Source organism: Peromyscus californicus, unplaced genomic scaffold (assembly GCF_007827085.1).
Source record: "Peromyscus californicus insignis strain IS unplaced genomic scaffold, ASM782708v3 Scaffold_6__1_contigs__length_162567912, whole genome shotgun sequence".
NCBI lineage: Eukaryota > Metazoa > Chordata > Mammalia > Rodentia > Cricetidae > Peromyscus > Peromyscus californicus.
Genome location: NW_026294584.1, coordinates 128,068,444 through 128,088,504, shown reverse-complemented (window position 1 = coordinate 128,088,504; position 20,061 = coordinate 128,068,444). Strand labels below are relative to the sequence as shown.

At 50.4% G+C, this 20,061-nt stretch overlaps 1 protein-coding gene across 5 annotated transcripts; it reads right to left on the bottom strand.

Annotated features, from left to right (window-relative positions):
- Positions 1–387: 387 nt before the first annotated feature.
- On the bottom strand, positions 388–17,692 carry Brpf1 (bromodomain and PHD finger containing 1). Of its 5 annotated transcripts, none has more exons than XM_052720152.1 (14): positions 17,578–17,692; positions 15,164–15,769; positions 10,282–11,241; positions 9,009–9,170; positions 8,498–8,630; positions 7,993–8,139; positions 6,941–7,250; positions 6,315–6,635; positions 5,712–5,996; positions 5,086–5,233; positions 3,802–3,938; positions 3,581–3,699; positions 3,085–3,239; positions 388–1,238 (listed from the first exon to the last, which is right to left on the bottom strand). In XM_052720152.1, exons 2-14 carry the CDS (start codon positions 15,757–15,759, stop codon positions 1,055–1,057), a joined length of 3,657 nt encoding a protein of 1,218 aa, XP_052576112.1. In that variant the 5' UTR covers positions 15,760–15,769; positions 17,578–17,692; the 3' UTR covers positions 388–1,054. The 5 variants fall into 5 exon arrangements, with proteins under 5 accessions (XP_052576112.1, XP_052576113.1, XP_052576114.1 ...); XM_052720153.1 differs by having other exon boundaries at positions 6,315–6,632; XM_052720154.1 differs by having other exon boundaries at positions 8,011–8,139.
- Positions 17,693–20,061: the final 2,369 nt, after the last annotated feature.

Sequence of the window (20,061 nt, the reverse complement as noted above, 5' to 3'; positions counted from 1 at the left end):
ACTGTGAGGATTATACAACAGTGGACTAACTAAAGGTACTTACTACGGCCTGTCAATGTGGAGGTAGCTGGCCTAATATTAGTTAGCCCACCCCATAGGACTGCAGGGATTAGAAACCATTTATGTATTTACAGGTACTTAGGGCAGTGCCTGACATTCAGTGCATGGGAAATGGGAGCTTTCTGCCTGACCTTGAGCTCACGGCAATCCTCCTGCCTCAGCACCTCAAGTCCAGGGATTACAGGACTGTGCCACCATACCCAGCTTGCTGATGTGTTGTCTTATGACTAGCATGCACATTATGTCAACAAACCCTTGGGCACAGTCATCCATGAGGCACAGATCTCTCCCTCTGAATCCTTTTGCCCTGGTAGAAGGCAAGAAAAAAAGAATTCTAAGTAGACTTTATTTTCTAAGAATCAATATATTTTCTTCCTTTGAAATAAATACAAACCAGTTTGAAAGGTAGGGGATTCTATGGGAAAAAGAAAAGGAGTAGAGACAAGCTCCATTCTTTTTTTTTTTTCTTTTTCTCTTTTTAGTACCAAATGACTCTGGCGCGACCCGGAAACGCAGTTACAAATGAGAATAATTTAAATTCTCCAATAATTACAGTATTTACAACAGCAGGGGAGGGGTCACCTAGTGCCCCTCTTCCAGGCTAGACAGACATCAATCCCACTGCTAGGCTGGGATAATGCTGGCTTACCTTACCACCTGCAAGGGCCTCAGGCCTTTAGGCAGTTATGGATTCCCCTGGCAGAAGCAGGTAGGGTTGGTGGTATGGCCCACCACCCTGCCCTACAACGCCATGAGGTCTAGAGCTCTTATTGACCTGTGGAACCTCTCCTCTCCTTGCACTGAGTGGCCATGAGCCCTTGGAGTGTTGTGTACAGTCCAGCTGCACTCAGGGCAGGAGGGACCTCCCCTACCCAACTTCCCCTGAGACTGGCCCCAAGACCAGGAATGAATCAGTGCAGAGGGCGGCACCACTCCAGGACAGTGAGCAAAGGGAGGAGAAGTCGCAGAGCACTGTAGTTGGGCTCCGACAGCATCAGTCGCTGTCGCTGGTCTCGCTGCTCTGCTCACCCTGCACCTTGCTTCGGTGCTGCAGAGCCCTGTGGTAGGCAATCTGCACTGACTTGCGGATGTTGGACTTGCGGCCCTCCAGCATCTTCTCTTTGTCTAGATCCTGGTTCACACCCAGAGGAACGAGTTTAGTCCTGGGCAGCCACTGCCTGTCAGACAAGGTAAAGATGAGATGAGGCACGGATTTCAGGGTGAACAAGTACCAGCCCTTCCACACTCCATGTGTGGAAATTTAGAAATGCCTGATTCTCAGCAACCCTGCTCTCAAGGGACTGTGTAGTATACTGAGAATAGCCCAATCAACAGTTATAGTAGGAGAATAACTCTCAGTTAATACTAGGGGGAATAACTGATACAAGAGAAACCTAAAGTAATAAAATTGATGCTCTAAAGGATTTACTAAAAGACTTGCTTAGGAATTCTTAAGTTACACAAAGTAGAAGTTAGATGAAGGAGTTTTGTCTCCAACATGTCTGGAAGGTGAGTAGTGGACTAATCAGGCATATTAGAAACCGCAGGAAAGAAACTTTTGTACCATTATGGCAGTCGAAGGTTGTTGAGAAAATGTTTCTGCTAATGTTTGTTCACCAAGATTGACCTCCACTTAATCTCCATTCCCAGAACAAAAGGAGGCAACGCTGATGGAAAAGTAGCCATCGGGCCCATCTCCATGGCACAGAACGTTCCCCTAAGGGCATCTTAAGGTGGCAGTGCAAGAGGCAGCCATTGTTAAGGGCATCCTGGTCTGCCATTAGGGAACCTCTTATCAGGAAAAGCATAATTCTGCCAAGTGGGCAAGATGACCCTGGGTCACATCTATTCAGAAAAGAATAACACTGGTGTACTTAAATAATTATGGCAAATTCTTTGCTGTATAAATCTCCCATCTGCTCAAGTGGCTAGACTTGCAGTCCCGTCTCTCTGTAAGTTTCTGAAAGTGTAACCTGGGGCCATGACCTGGAAGAGATTTAAGGATGAGAGTGTATGTGGACTGTATAAGCCTAAGGCCTATGGAAGCTGGTAAAATGTTCCATTTGAGGCTGGTTCTCTTTTGTGCATTAGCCAGAACCAGTTGCATGCTATTATTAAACTTTCATTTATTAATTTCTTAGGTGTGAGGAGTGATTTTTCACTGGGAAGACATATTAATTCTACAGCATAACCACAAGGTATTTTATGGGTGACAAAAACCTCAAATAGGGCCGGGCGGTGGTGGCACACGCCTTTAATCCCAGCACTCGGGAGGCAGAGCCAGGCGGATCTCTGTGAGTTCGAGGCCCGCCTGGGCTACCAAGTGAGTTCCAGGACAGGCGCAAAGCTACACAGAGAAACCCTGTCTCGAAAAAACCAAAAAAAAAAAAAAAAAAACAAAAAAACAAAAAAACAAAACAAACAAAAAAAAAACCTCAAATAGGTATCTTGTCCCAGCTGTTTCAGTGAGACTATACAGATTATCATCTGCAGGCAATTAACAAAAATTTGACAAGAGGGATTTAAAACTGAATTTTTTTTTTTTTTGAGACATGTTTTCTTGTGTAGCCCTGGCTGTCCTGAAACTCACTCTACAGACCAGGCTGTCCTCAAACTCAGAGATCCGCCTGCCTCTGTCTTTCCAAGTGCTGCCTCCTGAGTGTAAAGCCGAAATGGTCTATGCTTGCTTTTCCCCCATCTTGTTACTATAGAGGAAGAAGTGGGAAAAATAAGTCTAGAAGCCATCTGAGTGTGGGCAGGGAGCCACCCTAAATTTGCCAGTCGCTGATGGTCCTTTGGTTTCTAGCTCCAGCTGTTTTCCAGCTAATGCCCACTCAGCCCATCAGACTCAGGACAAACACACCCTTTTGCTTAGAGCTATTCTAAGTGTGCCCCCCCCCCCCCCAACACTTTGTAATAACCTAATCTGTTACTGTGTCTCTTGGCAGTCTGCCCCCACATCACAGATGGCTGTATTTATATCTGTGGCTTTAAGTCACACCAAGTGCACCCCTCTTTCCTTACCAGGTTCGTTTGTTGTCAAAGAAGAGAACGAGGTAGAGATGCTCTCGGGCTTCCTGTGTCATCTGTTCCCCAAGTTTTAGAACCTCCAGTGGTGGTACAGGGATGGGAACCCCATGGTGGAACATACCTTCTCGGGGCATCTTTGGATCAATGATCTGAGGGTGTAATATAAGCCCAGTTTGGTTTAGGTCACTTCCACCCCAAAGCTAGCACATCTAACAATCTGAAGACTATAACTGAAGAAGATGTTACTGGGACTGTAGTGTTGACCTTGCTGTGTTATTTCAGAGCCTAGGGGGCAAGAGAAGAGATAGGAAGAGGTGGGAAACTGACTGGGATCTCTCTGGGTTACTCAAGCTACATCTCTCTATCAGTCCACTTGCTAAGGAGCCCCATGCTCTGTAGCTTGGCAAGGAAAGGAGCAAGGCTACACTTAGGAATCCCAGTCCTAGGGCTGGAAAGCAAGGGGTACGGACAAGAGAAACCATAGGCTTACCAGAGCTGGATATGATGGATAACCTCGGCATTTGGCCCACACAAGGTCCAGAGCATCCAATGGAGAGTCCTCGTCCTCTGACAGCCAGCCAGCTCCTCGACCCAGACTTTTTCTTACCACTTCACAGGAATGGGAGAGAGGGGGCGGGTCAGCAGCTGGGGAGCTGGCAAGGCCTTGAAATTGGGTTCCCAGCACCCCTGACTTTGGGTGAGGGTACTTACTGCTGTGGCCCACGCCGCGGCCAGTGCCCACGGAGTAGGCCTCATTCTCAGTGCCTGAGGTGTCTTCACTGCTGTCCTCTGGGAATGTGCCCCGAGAAAAGGAGGGCTTGCCCCGGCCTTGTTTTGAAGGTGTTGTGCTGTAGGAAGCCAATCAGAATGCAAGTCAGAGGGGGAAATGGGGAATATCATGGCAGGGGTCCTCTCCTTGTTAAGCACCCAAATCTAGACTTTTGAAAAGCAGAGGCTGTATGAAGTTTGCAACTTATGCACTCTTAGGGATCAGGCTAGTAATCAGACTAATGTAGCGCTCCGTCAGTCCCTGAGCGGAACACATGACTGTCTATAAGCAACACCAACCAAAGCTGCCAGATCCTCTATTATAATTTATTGTTCTGAAGTACTTGAGATTGATCCTAGGCCTCACACAAGCTAGATAAGTGTTTCACCAAGGAGCTACATCCCTATTCCTTGAGACAGGGTCTTGCTACATATGTAGCCATGGCTGGCCTGGAACTCGCAGAAATCCTACTTCATCATCCTAAGAGCTGAGGTTATAGGTGTGAGCAACTACACCCAGCTGATATGATTTTTTTTTCCCCTGCTTTTTTGAGACAGGATTTCTCTGTGTAGCCATGGTTGTCCTAGAACTCACTCTGTAGACTAGCCTGGCCTTAAACTCACAGAGATCCCCCTGCCTCTGCTCCTGAGTGCTGGGATTAAATGTGTGAACCACCACCACACAGCTTGATCCTCTGATTTTTAAAGAGAATACAGAGACTGAGAATTTTATGTGGACTCAGTTTTTTGCTTTTAAATAAATTTAATCCTATTCCCCCCCACACACACCCCCACTTTCTATTTATCTGCATGGGTATTTTGCCTTCATGTATGTCTGTGTACCATGTGTATACAGTGCCTGTGGAAGCCAGAAGAGGATATCAGACCCCCCTGGAACTGGAGCTACACTGTGTGGGTGCTGGGAATTGGACCAGGGTCCTCTGGAAGAACAGCCAGTTCTCTTAACTGCTGAGTCATCTCTCCAGTCCCTGTATTCAGTTATTAGAAACATCTTTGTGGCCAAAATAAAGTATGTCTGAAGGCCAAACCCCAGCTATAAGGCACCAGTTTGCATTTCTCTAAAGCATTAGTTTAACCTAAGACAGTGTCTGTCCTCTGTTCTGTTAGGGTGACTGACCCATCCCATTTATTTTATAGGACACTTGGATGTGAACTCCTTCCTCTGGACTGAAATGGCTGCCCCCCATCTGCAGGACTAGTCGGTACCTGGTCCGGTCTGAGGCGGCACTGCTACTGCTGCTGCTGCTGGACTCGGAGTCTGAGCTGCTTCGGGGAAGGTTGCAGTCATTACGGTACACCAAGAAACTCTTCTTCACTGGCTGGTTCCCACTGCTGAAGCCATTGGCTGGTAAGTCTTGGAGGGGAAAGGAGGAGGGAAGGAACCAACTGGTCAGAAAGATGGAGAGCACAGCCAACACGGGGTGAGGTGGAGTGAGTCTGGGTTCTCTTTCTGGGCTGAAAAGTTCCTCCAGCCTTGGCCAGCAGAGATAGCTCTGAGCAGTTGTACCGCAGTGGGCCAAGCTCTGTGCTGACCTTCCCCTTCCCCGGCCTAAAGACACAAAGGACTGAAAAGGCAGGAAGTTCCCCAAGGAAGGGAAGAAGAGAAGAGGGAAGTGGTACGAGGGAGGAGGGCTTGCATGGGGACCTGGCTGGGTCAGTATCTTGGGTCTCGGTTTTCACAAATGAAGGGTGAGGGGATGGAATGAAAGGATTCTAAGGGCCCTTCTAGCTGTCTTTTATAGAGAAATAAAGGGAGAGCTCCAAGTGCACTAGAAAGGATGGCAGCACGGCTCACTCTCTTGGGGCAGGGGCTGGGTGATGAGGAGGCTCACCCATTGGGGGGTCTTCTGTGGACTTATCACTGTCGCTGTCTGAGCTCGAACTGGGCCGAGGGCTCCTACCCCGCTTGCGCTGACGCAGGGACCCCATGATGGGGAGCTGGGGGGGCCCCACAGGACTGCCTCCGTGGCTGGGGGTCATCTGGCTCTCCCGGTTTTTGGGGGGCCGGCCCGGCCTCTTGGGCGGTCCAGCTGTCTTCGGGTTCTTTTTGGAGAACAGAACTGAGGTTCTCCTGCCCACCTCATGTGCGGGGGTTGAGGACATGTTGGGACCCAGGCCTGGAGCAGAGAAAGAGAGAAGGAGAGTTGGTGATGGGCCTGACGTGAGGAGGAAGGGTAGATGTCCAGGGTCACACCCTAGGAATATACGATTATTACTCTGTCTGGAATTGGGGGACTTGGGGGCTGGGGATTCAGAATGACTCATACCAACAGCTAGAGAGGCAGCTAAGAGGCCCCTGACTGGGGAACGAAGGAGAAAGTACAGCAGCTAGTTGTGTAGGAAGGACCTCTGGCTAGGGAACAGCAGGGCTGTGTATGTACTGCAGAGCCAAAGTCTGACTTGCTTTGGGGTCCATCTTGCTATGGGGTTCAGACCTTTGCTTGTCTCCTGGCTGCTGCTCTCTTCTGCAGCACTGTCTGTCTGTCCGTCCTTGTCACAGGCTGCTGGGTGGGGTGTCAGACTGCCCCTGCTGGAGGGGCCATGACGCTCAGGCCCATCCCGGCCAGTCTCCCGCTGGTGAGCAAGCTTCCGCCGCAGTGCCGTCATCTCTTTCTTGATCATTTTTGCACGCCGGGAACGGCCCACACTCTGCTTGCTGGCGTTGACTTCGTCCAGCCGCTCCAACAACAACTTCAGCTGCTCTTCTACTGGCAGGTGTTTCTGGTTCTCCAGCAGGACCAGCCGCTCTTCCTCTGCTGCCAGGGAAGAGTTGGGGGGGGGGGGGGGGAGGTCAGGCTCAGGGTAGCCCATTGGGCCCCTTGAACCTGGGCAGGCAGCAGGAACCCACTCTTCCCATTGGCTTCTCCAAAATGGCAACCTAGTATGTAGAATGGTGGCCCAGCTATCCAGTCACCAAGTCTGGCTTCTTGGGAACATTCCTAGGGATAGCCTGCTGCTGCTCAGCCCAGCTGCCTGTACTGCCTGTTCCCAGGGAGGGACTTTTGGAAAGCTGTCCATCTCTGGCATTGGCCTCTACGCATGCAGATGACTCATCACCCACCATCTTCAGTATGGCGTGGGGCCTCATCTCCGGCTAGGTTGTGAGGGATATGCATGCCCGTCTCAAAGTCAATGCCCATTTTTTCTGCCTGGCGCCGGGCCTGACGGAGCACAGCACCACCCTGCTCACGGAGTCGAACCGCTGCCCTGTAGAAGATGGTGTCCTTGGCATTATACTTTAGGCAGTTGCTGACAATGAGATTGAAGTCCTCCTCAAAATCATCAAAGTTCAAGTAGCGATAAGCCTCCAAGTTCTGCTTCATGGTGAAAAAGTCCATAGGCTTTTTGATGTGGTCTAGGTAGTCAGGTACCTGGGAAAGCAGGGTAAGTGTCTAAGTGGAAATCTGTTCTTATTCCCCCAAACTCTACTCTTAACAGCCCCCCAAGAAATGCATCTAGCAACCGCCTCCCACCACAGTTAAGAGGCAGGCATGTAGTACAAGGGAAGTTCTAGTCCTGACTTTACTAGTTACAAGCTGTGTGACCTTGGTAGTCTCTTAACCTCTCTGAGCCTTATTTTCCTCTCCTGAAAAATTGTGATGAAAATGCAGGCAAATCTATTTCCTGGAACCATGGGCAGCTTTAATGGAGGGGGAAAAAAAGGCCATGAGAATTCTCTAAAAATTGTACCACCTTGTATTCTTACTGTTATTTTTGCTCATCATAAGGCTTGTGGTAAGGCTGCTGCCTCAGATGTCTCATTTTATACCTTTCAGAGAGAAAAGTGAACCTAGGGCTTCAGAGCTGGCTCTTTAGATTCTGAGCCTTCCAAAATTTCCATTCCAGGGTTGAGCACCCTGAGAATATCTTCCTGCCTGTGATTACTCATCTGGCAGACTCTGGGGAAGGAGTGCAGATGGCTTCCCATTCTGAGTTCTTGGGGTGTGATAGGACAAGACAAGGGTCCAGGTGATACATGTAGCTCTAGTTCATCCTGCCCCAGAGCCACCGAACCCTTGACGGTCCCCACCTAGTCCCTGGGCCAGACCTGCAGCAGGGGTCCAACTGGGAGAAGAAGAGAAAGAAGTTGGAGCGAGGGGAAGGGATTCTTACTTCGTCCAATTCGGTTACCTCAGACAGAGGGACCGGCTCGCTGAAGATGTTGCCTGTGTCCTTCTCTTGGAGCTGCTCCAAGGTTTTTCGGAGGAGGATGAGAAAAGGGGTCAGCTGCATTTCCATGGCAATCTGCTGGATCTTGATCTGGCACACAAAAAGGCTGCATCAGCCAGGCCCTGGCTAGTCTCTCAGCAGAGGTCAAAGGAGATGGTCCCTGCTGGCTTAGGAACATGCTTTTCTCACCCAGACCCCATGAAAGAAAGCTGTCTCTATCTACTTTGGTTCCCCTTCCTTGAACTCCTGGCCTGAACTGCCTGGGTCAGAGGGAAGGATTCTGTGCAGTCTCCTTTGATCCGCAGCTTCCCACAGGCCTAAAAGCACATAGTGCTAGGACACTTAATGCCAGTATGGGCCTTGGTGCTTCCCATCCAGGGCTATACACTCTCCCTCCTCCAGAGCAGTGCTCTGCTTTGAGGACCAGGGCTGGCCCAGGAGCACTCACCGTCTCCCTTTTGAGTTTCTCTCGCTTGCGTATCAACTCCACCAGCAGCCGAGCTCGCTCTAGGTCATGCCGGAGCCGCTGCCAGGACTTGAGCTGTTCTTTGAGGGCCCAGTTCTTATCTTCAGAATCTCTCTGTAGAGGTAAAAGGGGTATCAGATGGTGAGAGAGCCAGAGGAGAGTCCAGAAGAGGAGTGCAGGAAACCTAGGCCAAGGGTAGGGCAAGTCCAAGGAGGAAGCCCAGTAATTTATCAGTAGCACCTCCATCTATGTGTTACCAGAGTCTAGCACCAAGATAATGCTAGGTATGTTTGTTGAATTAATGAACACACAGGAACGATGCCTTTCCACCAACCTGGTAATATATAGATTTCATGCTGAGCCTGCTTTGGGGGCTAATTTAAAGGTGAAAAAATCTTAAGCTCTTTGATGCTGGAGGCTATCACTACAAATTTTGGTCCTTGCCCTTTTGGTCCTAGTTTCCACAGCCCACAGGGATTTGGACACGGTACCCCCAACTTGATCACAGTTCCTCTGAGACTGAAGGTGTGTCTGCAGACGCCGGAGTAGTGGGACCCCATTCCGTGACTGTCGTTTCAGAGTCCAGTAGCTGTGTAGCCTCTGCATGAACTGGCTCTTTCTCTGGATGGTCAGGCGGTTGGTGATCTTACTGAGTCTGGGAACCAGGGAACAAAGAAAAAACCTGCTAGGTCCTGACTGCCAGTAAGAGTTCCTGAATGAGGACAGTGGGGGCTATTACGCTCATCAAAAAGGTCTGGAAAACCAGGAATAGTAGTAGCTCACACCTGTAATCCCAGCACTCCAAAGGTGGAGGCAAAAGGATCCAGAAGCTTGAGGTAATCTTGGGCTCTATATGGAATTCAAACCCAGCCTATTACAAGAGATTCTATCTCAAAAAGAAAAGAAGAAAGAGGAAGAGGAGGAGAAGGAGCAGCTTGGAATTCTGGGCTTAAGGCATAATCAACAGTGCCTTGAGTGGCACAACACAGCAGAAGAAACCCAGCTCTCAGCACTAATCAGAACAGCATTAGTCTGCCTCTAAGTCTGCTAAGCCACAGCAGCCCAGGGCACAGTTAGACTCTGACCTCTTGGACTAAGACTGTGGAGAAGACAACATATTCCATCCCTTGTTGGCCTTTTTGCTAAGATCAAGTGAAGATAAATTACAAGGAGAGAAACCTATAGTGAGGTCAACCAGACAACACAAGGCAGCTGAAAACAACTGACAATCACAGCCTGACTGAGCAGCACTCCACAGGGCAGTCTACAGTATGGGAAGGTGGCCCTTAGGAACATAGAGGACACTAGCATTTCTGATTCCTGGTGCATGATCAAGTTAAACATGTCATGCACTTTTTCTTTCCTGTGCCGGGGACTGAACCCAGATCCCTATGGATACTAAGCACATTTGACAACGGAGCTGCATCCCAGTCCCTTCACGACTTCCTGAGCCTTCTCCTCCCCACTTTTCATTGACTTTTTTCATGGGGAGACCATTTTTCTTCGGTGGCTCTTTCATCTTAACAAACCACACCATCAAAAAGAAGGGCAGCTTAAATACATGCTTCGTCTGCCAGATAAAGTTCAGAGTTTCTGGCTCCTAATGCAAAAGTCAGGTAGGTGACTTACCTAAGATTACCTCTTTAAATTTACTTTTTCACTCCCACACAGCTCTGACAGGAAGGCAAGCCGGCCACTCTACTTAGGCCCCACAGTCCCTCTGAGGGCTTCTCCCCTCCCCTTCCTGCCCACGGCTGCACATGTACCTGTGTGGTGGAATGCAGGGCACAGACACCACAGGTGCTGCTGCCCGCTTCTCTGCCAAGATCTTCCGGGCTTTCTTCATCTTAATCCGGGACTTGGCCTTGGCCTTCTTGACCTTCTCTGAGCTCCAGCTCTTACCCTCATCTTCTTCTTCATCCTCCTCCTCCTCACCCTCACTGTGGGATAGGGCAGGCAGGCGGCGAGCAGAACCTGGGGGTGTGTGGATGTCACAGTAGGCTGTCTTGCGGACGCTAAAGGAGGTGCCATTAGCACCTGTCTCCCGCACAGGTTCCATCTTCATGTAAAGGCCAGCCTGCTGGGCACATGTCACATGGAAGGCTGTGTAGCAGTTGGCCTTGTGGCACTGGATGCAGGCTCCAGAGCCCCGCTGTTTGCAAATGTAGCAGGTGAGCTTCCAGCGGGCTGGTGGGATGTGCTCAATGCTGTCAATAGGTTCTAGGAAGACTGTGTTGGCAAAGCAGACCTCAGGGATCCACAAGGCACACACCACGTGGGCCCAGCGGCCATCATCTGTCTGCTTAAAGGCACCACCCTTATTGGGGCACAGAGCACAGTCCACTGCACGAGAAGGTGACTGCAGGCAACGGCGGCACAGCCACTGGCCCTCAGGGATATAGGGGACACCGTAGCACTCTTGGTGCACAGCCAAGTTGCACATGTCACAGAAGAGGATGACATTGCTGTTCTGGCACTCGCCATCATTGCAGATACAGCACACGGCATCTTCATCCACTAGTGCATTGGGGTCACCTTTATTGTGACTCTCAAAGTAGGACTCCTTCTCCAACCGGTCCATTAGGTACTCAAAGATCTCCTGTGGGATGGGACTCACACCCTCGGTCTTCCGTCGCTCATTCATGATATCTAGCCAGATGTAGTCCTCCTCATCCATGTCATACTCTACTTCCTCATCCAGCTCCTCTGCAGACTTCTCGATGTACCTGAAGTGTACACAGGTAGTTTGGCATCACATGGCTGTTATCTTTTCCCTCCAGACAAAGCACCCAGCCTCTGCCCATATACACATGTCTCATTCTAGCCCTACCTTAACCCTACATTCATAGATAACAGAATCATTTCTGTCTTGCAGAAAAGGAAGCTTAAATGTGGGGGAAGTTAACTTACTTGTAAGAGTGCCCTAAAGCTTGGTCATAAACACTGGCCTATCTCTCTAGTCCTCATGTTGTGGCTGTCATATGATGCTGTCTTCCTTGAAGTATAGAGGCTCAGCTAGATGCCTAAAAAGGGCAATGTTGGAACAGTGAGGGCCCATCATGGGAATATGGGGGACTGTACAGCCAGAGGAAGGACAGCATTGGCAAATGAATACAGGCCTGCTTTAGCAAAGCTGACAAACACCAAAGAAACCATGGTGGTTCTTTCAGAAGGTGCTAGGGGTTTCTCAAATGCTACATACTGTGTTTATTCTCTGGATAGCCCTGAAAGATAATAATATCTACGACTGACTGGGCATTTACTATGGGCCAGGCACCAGGCCAAATTACATCTGTTCTCATTACAGCTAGCAGATCAGTGTTCTTATCATCTGCATTTGTGATGAAGAAAGTGAAGCTTTGAGAAAAATTGTTAGTGACCTATCACAGATAGGTCGTATCACCAGGGAATGACAGAGGTGGCATCCAGTCTCTGGCCCCAGCCTTTCCAGATCCACTTTGGCACTCTCTGAGCCAGCAGACCTAGAGCAGAGGGCTGCTCCAGGTGGCTGTGACACAGCAAGCACCCACCTTGTCCTGCCTTAGCCCACCTAGACTATAGCACTGTCAACTCTAGAGAACAAGAGAAGAACAGGAGTTTGGCTTTTAACACACCTGATTTTAAACTTTGCCACTCTGCATGTTCAGGACAGCACTGCTCTGCCCTGTATCAAAGCTTTCCTGATAAAACAATGAGGGCTGTATTCAGTAAATGATAACTTTGAATAGCATTACAAAAATGAATGGCTAAGGAGCTGGTGATATACTCAGTTGGTAGCAGGCATAAAGTGCTGGTTCAGTCCCTGGCACCCCATAAAACCAGGTGAGATGACAGAACTGTAAACCCTAGCACTCAAGAGGTAGAGGTGGAAGAATCAAGAGTTCAAAGCTACTACACTGTGAGTTGGAGGCCAGCCTAGGATACAGGAGACCCTGTATTTAAGGGTAGTGGGGTGCTAAATCAGGTGGTACACAGCATGTTCTAGCAGAATGATACTTCCTCTCGACACATGGAAAATGGATCTCCAAGCAGGCTAGGTGCACAGAAGCTCTGGGGTCATTTGCCTGGTCTCTGCATGGCAGTTATGACCTTCGGCTCTTAAGTTCTCTGGGCCTTGGTTTCCTTATCAATAGAGTAGCAATGCTAATTTTGCTGTTGTGCACATGAAATGAGTTAATAAAGGGAAACACTTAGAATAGTGTTTCGCATGGAATAAGTATTCAATATATGTCAACTTTATTTTTAGCTTTTGTATAGCCCTAACCCACTGTGCCTTGAATTATGGCTGTTTGTGCCTAACTCCTTCTCTAGACAGAGGCCGAGATCATGTCTGATTCACTGTACAGAAATAGGTCCTCAGTGTTGTTCAATTGAAAGGCATTTGGGGGTGGCAGGGAGGAGAGATAAAATATGTGTAGGAGGCAGCTTCTACCTTAGCCCTTACCCTCTTTCCCAAGCTGAGCTCAACTTGTGCTCCGATAATAAGGGTATCATCAGAGCTGATGTGCAGCAGCTGGATGGTCCTAGGGCTGGCACTAGTTCTCTTAAACAGAAGGTCTTGCCTCTTCCTCTGCCATGACATATGACAGTATGTGATGGCACATAACACACTCCCACAGGCTCCCGGATTACAGACTGTGGCACAGATAGGTGGGCTGTGTGTCATGTACAATTTCTGGCATACTAGCTGACACACCACCTCCTCCCTCCCCCTCAAAAAGTGAACTGGAATTTGAGCAAGAGAAAATGGTGTTATTAGAGTGATAACCTCAGACCTCCTCAAGTTTTTACAAAAGTAAATCACTCCCAAAACATGGGGGATTTTGCTAGCTATGATAATTACAACAACATAACTCCCAACTGACTGTAGCACACCAGCTGAAAACTGCTCCTCTGGAGAAAAGAGCTGATCCCAGGAGAACAGTGACTATGGGGGAGGAAGAGGGGGAGCTGAGTAAGCTGGGCTGGACGGCCTGTGAGACAGATGATGCAGGCCAAGAGCCACTGGAGGAGGAAGGCTCAAAGAGGGGCCTGTTTGGGGATGAAGAAGCATGGTAGTAAATCCTAAGAGAAAAGCAAGAGCAGAAAGCCAGAGGGGGGCCTGGGCTGCCACAGACGAAAGGCGAGAAAAGGACTATCCATACTGTGTCACTGTGTTCCCGGGAGTCGCTGTACTATCAAGTGGACGGCATCTTTGGCAAAAGCTGCTTTCCACGCAGAGCCTGTACAGTAAAGACAGGTGAACAAACCGCTCTCCTGGCTTTGGGGGCCAGGACTCCAAGGCCCTTTTACACTTGGTTTTGATAACATCCTGTGGCTGAGATCTCTACATATAGTTCACCTCCACCTTTCCCATCCACCATACATCTTTTTGTTCTCATGTTAAAGGAATTAGCTTTATTATGTCTGTGGCTTCAGGGCCAGCCAGCCAGTTAAGTGGGTAAAGGGGCTTGCTACCAACCCTATGAGCTACATCCTACCCTGGGACCTGGACCTGCACGGTAGACAGAGCTGACCCGACAAGGAGGCCTCCAGCTGCCGCAGGTGCTAGGATGCAAGCGCATGTGCAGACACACAAATAAATGTAAAAAAGATTTTTTTTAAAATTAAGAATGTCTGCAACTTCAATAGGAGCCACTACGACTAGCTCTTAGAAGGAATGGAATACAAAGAAAAAAAAAATAAATGAAATAAATAAAAGATCCAGAAAGGGACTATGTCAGCAATGGAAATACTGCTTACAAAGCTGTTAAAGGACAGGTTACAGTAACAGAACAGTAGGGAAATCACATCACTGACTTATTTAGTCTTAGGCCAATTAGACACTGGCCTTCTGGAGCCAATGTCTTCTGCCCTAGGGAGGAACACTGCACCTGCTCTGCAGATGAGGCTTCTAGAACACCAGGCCATGGCCATGCATTGAAAAGGTAGAAAGGGTCAGAAATCAGAGCTGGGATGTTGGGTGCAGGGGAACAGTGTCGCTTTGACACTCGGGGGACTTGGGTCTTAACCTCAGCTCAGGGATTCCTAGCAAATGACTTTTGACAAGCCTGGCACTTTTTGAAATGAGACTAATGACTCACAAAGAGGTGGCTATAGCTGATTGCAGTGTCATAGAACATTCAGAAGGCAAGAGGTAGGTGGCTTGCTTGTCAGTTCAAGGTTAGCCTGGGCTACACAGTGAGTTCCAGGCCAGTCAGAGAAACAGTGAGACTGTCTCAAAACCATCAAACCACAACAAAACAAAAACAAGCCAGGCAGTGGTGGCACAGGCCTTTAATCCCAGCACTTGGGAGGCAGAGGCAGTTGGATCTGTTGGTTCAAGGCCAGCCTGGTCTACATAGTTAAGTTCCAGGACAGCCATGAGTGTTACACAGATAAATCCTGTCTCAAAAAATCAAAACAAACAAACAACCCCTGCAAAAAAACAAAAACCCAAAACCAAACCTTAATTAAACAACAATTAAAAAAAAAAAAAAAGGCCTGGGAGAGATGGCTTCAAAGCACGAAACACAGGACCTGGCATGTGCCATAGCGCTAAGGGACAGTTCACACCCCCTGGGCAGGGCTAGTGCTGTTTCCTATCAGGCTGTCACCTCTCTTGGTTTTGACTAGTTTTCTAGAGGTAGGAGGTGGTGGCCGCCTTACCGGTAGTAGGAAGTGGGCCGGGGCGGTGCATCAGGGGTGTCTTGCTCCAGCTCCCGATACACCACCTCAGGCAGTTTGGGAGCAGCACTGGCGGGGGCGCTGTGGTGGTGGTGGTTGGAGTCCTTGCGTTTCTCCTTGTTCTTATGCTTGCCTGACTTAGGTGTAGCCGCGGGTGTCTCCGAGTTCTCCTTGTTGCTGCTGTTCTCTGGGGCCTCCTCAGGGGCCTCCTCATCCTCTGATACCACATCTAGGTTGTCAAAGATGCTGATGCGGTGGACACGGCCATGCAGGTCCACCTCTACCATGCGCTGGGCCTGAGCATAACTCATCACCTCTCGGCCTGGTGACTGTGAGACCTCAGAGGGGCTGGGTGACTGCTTATTGGCTGGTCGTGACTGGCGCCCTTTTTTTTTGTGCTTGCGCAGTGGGGTCTGCTGTGGGGGTGGTGGGCTGTCGTGGTCATAGTGGTACAGGTGGTACTCAATACCACTGTAACTCTTGTAAACCTTGCGGCAGGTCTCCACAGGGCATTCATATGGTGGCTTAGTTGCCCGCAAGTTGTGGCAGAAGGTCTTCACGTCAAAGTCCACCCCCATGCTGTCACATCTAGAATACACAGATGAGTTAGCACAGGCCTGACGAGGGCCTCCAGTCCCTGCACCATAGCCCACTTTCCCCAGTCTTCCTTCTCACATGTCGCCATGTCCTGGCCAGCCTCTCTTTAGAGCATCTCCAAGTGCCAGCTCCTCTACCAAGGCTTGGCACAGGTCCTCAAGACCTATTGCTCGGTCACCCTGCCTATGTCTCAGTTCTTTCAGCCGAGTCTCACATCAAGTGACAAGAGAGATCACACCAATGACATGACTAAAGCCTCCCGTCGCTCCCAGCTTCTTGGGGTAACAGTCAAGGGATTCCTTCCTAGAGTCTCCTTAGAAGTTAGAGTTGTCTACACACACAGCAGCCTACCATTCCCTGAATGTAACACCCTCTCAAGGCACAGAGGCTCTCTCTCTATTAGGAATGTTGGTGGGCTCCTACAAATCAAGTCTTCAAAACCTAGTTCAACTGACACTTTCATTATGGCTTCTTTGACTCTCCTATGGAAAAACTGTTTCCACAGCATTCTATTCTCACCTCCAGTGTGGCATTTTCTAGTTCTGTCTTCTCCTAGTAGACACCAGACCTAGCTATTTCTAAATCCCCAGGTATTAGCAAGCACTGGCCTTTCAGGCCTTGGCAAATAAATGAAAAGCCTGTTGAATGAATAACTGAGTGAGAAGACCACCAGTTTGGGAGTTGAGGAAGATCAGATTAAGGATATAAGTTGCCTATGTGTAAGCCTGAGTGAGTGGCCAACGATTGAGTCCTAGATTCCAACAAAAACCACGGCATAATCAGTGCACTGCTAAGGTCTTTATGGTTATCCTCAGCCTAGCCCTGGAACTGGGTGGGGAGATATAGGGAGAGACCATGTGAAAATGGTCATTTACCCAGGGAAAAAGGCACAGGCTGCACTGATTTCCTCATTTACAGAGTCATGCAACATTAACCCGGGGCCTACCAAGTGCTTGGTCCTGAGGGCACAAACAGGAACACAAAAATCTAGCATTATGTTCCAGGGTTCTCAAGGGCTAACCCCCCCCTTGTTCCTGGGTGAGTAGAGACAGCAGATGGCACCAAACCCCAGAGAGCCCAGCTTAGTCAGTTACTGCCCCAATTTCTCTCAGAATGAGTTGAACCAGGATCCTTGGGACCACCAATGCAAGGCCTGCCTGACCACCCTGAAAAATACTGACTCTCAGCCTCCTTCTCCTGAGGCTTAACCATGAGAGTGGGCAGCTCTAGTCCCTCTGTCGACAGCCGCTGACTTCCAAGTCAACTCCAACTCACTTCTATTTCCTACCTGCTGCGGTGCCTTTAAACACTAAACCAATTATAGGCACAACAAGCTCAACTCTTTCCAAGCCGGGTCCCTGGTGAGCGCTGCCGCTCTGGCTTTGCTGGCCTGGTTCCCGAACTGGCACAGTGCCCCCAGGGACCTGGTGTCAGAAGCACAAAGGTGTGACCAGAACTTAGCTCTGAGAGCTCCGGGGCCCAGAGGTCTGGAGGAAGCTACTCCTGGGAACTCCAGGAGCTGAAGGAAGTAGGTAGGGGATAGGGGGTGGAACCAGGGCCGTGCTGCCGGAGCCCGGTCTCCCGGATGCTGCGCCGCTTCCTTTTTATCGAAGGGTACCAAGTCAGACAAGGCTTCCCTCCTGCCGCTGGCCCAGGCAGCCCCAAAGGACACACACTGTCGCCGCGAACGAATGGCCTGTCAGTTCTCCCCGCCCGGGGGCCCAGGAGGCGCCCAGCGCGCCTCGCCAGGGTGGCCCCTTCTCCGCGGGTGCTGCCGCCCGGCCCCGGCCGGTACTCACCGGCCACCTCCAGTCCGGGCTCATCGCCGGGGGCGCCCGCCGGGGCTCCGACCCCGCGTGGGGAAGCCGGCGGGGAAAGACGGGCCAGGAAGGGGGAACCCGAACTCCGGGACGCGGAGCTGGCCACCCCGGCTCCTGCCCCGCACGCTCTGGCCCGGCTTCCCGCGCTGACCCCTGCCGCTCCCGGTCCCGCCGGCGCCCCAGTGTCGCAATTCCGCAAGCACCCTCGCGTTTCCCGAGCTTTGGGGTCTTCTGGCCTGGGAACTCGGTGCCGTCCGGACAATAAGGGGGCTCCCGGAGGCGGCACAGGAACAGCGGCAGAGAGACCGTGGCGGCAAAGGCTGTGGCAGCGGCGGCAGCAGCAGAGACGGCGACGGCGTCCGCCAGAGTAAACGTGGCCCCGTGGCGCTGCATAGACGCACTTTCGCCACGATTCCCCGCCTGTCCGCTGAAGCGCGAGCGACCATCTCACGGACCTGGAAAAGACATCTGGACACCGCATAGGTCCAGGGTGTGCCTCCATGTTCGAGGGGGAGTTTCAGGAGACTGAAGTCACAGCGTAGGGAGCAGGGGTCCTCGGGCCGTTTGTGGCGAATCTGCGACCACGGACAGGCAGCGCGAGGCTGGGCGTGAGGAGCCCGCCCTTCTCCCCTCCCCCTCTGCCGCCGCCTCCTGCTCCCTCCCTCCTGCTGGCTGCGGTAGGGACCTGGCCTTGGTCTCTGAGGAAGGCGACGGGGCGGGACGGGGCGGGAGTGCAGGGAGAGGCGGAGCTGGGGGCAGGGCTCGGAGCCCGAGGGAAGCCGCTGAAGCCGCAGGGGCCCGCAGTTATGGGCAGGGGCGGGGCGACCGGGAAGAATAGGCCGGCGGGGGCGGGGCTTGTGGCTGGGAGGCGGAGCCCTCGGAAAGCGGCGCCTAGGTGCTCCGAGGGCGGCCGGAAGAGTGGGCCTGAGGGTCCCGGGAGAAAGGGCGGAGCTTTGGATGAGCTTGGAAGGTGGAGCTGAATCCCGGATAAAGCTGCAACTGGGGAAAGGACCCCCGCAAAGCTGCCGGGAAAGGGCGGGACTTAGGGAAGCAAGGGGCGGGGCTGCAGGCGTAGTGTAGGACGGAAAGGCGACCCCGCGAGGAAAGGCGTGGCCCCGACGAGGGAACTGAGTTTGGGGAGGTTCCCGGTGCATTACGGTGAAGCGGAGGATTTTAGATTGGCAGCGTTAGACAACATGGTTTCGGGTTGCTGGTTTTCCAATCAGCAAAACGGTGTCAAAACACACAGCCCATTGACTATGACTGACACTTTTAGTGTGAACGTGGGAAAGTTGCTGAATTCTTCTTCGGGTTCCTTGTTTGTAAACCTGGAGCTCGAAAATCCTACTGTCAGTTCGTGGGGGTTTCAGAGAACTTGGACGTCAGGGGTCATCATTGTTAAGCAGTGTTAGCAATTTTGTCGTTGAAAAGTGTGAAAGTCTTCCAAGGTGATAGAGTCCCTGAAAACTTTGGTTTTATCTTCATGAAGACTTGGTATTCAGCACCCTAAAGCGCACGTTTTCATACATCACATCCCCTCCCTCAACAAATGTCAATAAAACCGGCACTCCAGAAACTTGTTTATTGTTTAAATCGTGGAGTCTGGAGTAAAACCGGGATTTCTATGAAAGAAATGGCTTAGTATAGCTGAGTCTCGGTTCCCCGTTATTAAATGGGGATAATATATAGTAGCTCTGCCCCGGGGTCATGGTAAGGATTAAAACAGATGAGGTCTGTAAATCGCCTAACAGTGTCCAATGTATAAGACTCGTATTTGCAAAGAAAATACTAGCTACTATACTCATCCAGAAAATTCAAAATAAGCCAGTAATCTCAGCATTCAAGAGGACTGTGGTAGGATTGCCTGGACTGCTAGGAGTTCCAGGTCAGACTGGGCTACAAAACAAGACTCTATCTAAACAAAACAACCAAAATAAATGAATAGAAGAGTTTATATAGATTCCCCCCCCCCATCGAACTGAGAACTTTGCACATACAAGGCCAAGGATCTACACTGAGCTTTATCACCCAGACAGCTTTTTTCCTTTTTCTTTTGAGACAAGGTTTCTCTGTGTAGCTTTGGCTGTCCTGGAACTTGCTCTGTAGACCAGGCTGGCCTCAAACTCAGATTATCTGCCTGCCTCTGCCTCCTGAGTGCCAGGACTAAAGATGTGCACCATCATCTTTTTTTTTTTTCTTTAATTTTTTTTTAAGACAAGGGATGAATAAATTGCCTACACTGGCCTTGAACTTGTGATTACAGGCTTGTACCACTTGAGAATTTGATGAAAGCTATGGGTCTCCTGAGGAAAATAATGTAGACGCACACACACACAAGTTTTTAAAAGCTATTTGAAATTTTATATAGAAGTGACTGGATCAGTGTGTTAGGATGGACACTAACCTAGCTGAAGCTGTCCCTGCTCCCTCCCCTCCAGGTGAGTCCTCAGACTCTGGGTCCCC

Bases quoted from the DNA above. Each gene is read 5' to 3' on its own strand.
- Brpf1 (XM_052720151.1), bottom strand. From the start codon at position 15,759: ATGGGGGTGGACTTTGACGTGAAGACCTTCTGCCACAACTTGCGGGCA. The intron at 6,636-6,940 runs GTGGGTGATGAG...CTTCCCTGGCAG, and splicing joins CCCACGCCATACTGAAGATG to CAGAGGAAGAGCGGCTGGTC. The intron at 1,239-3,084 runs GTAAGGAAAGAG...CTTGTCTGACAG, and splicing joins TTTGACAACAAACGAACCTG to GCAGTGGCTGCCCAGGACTA.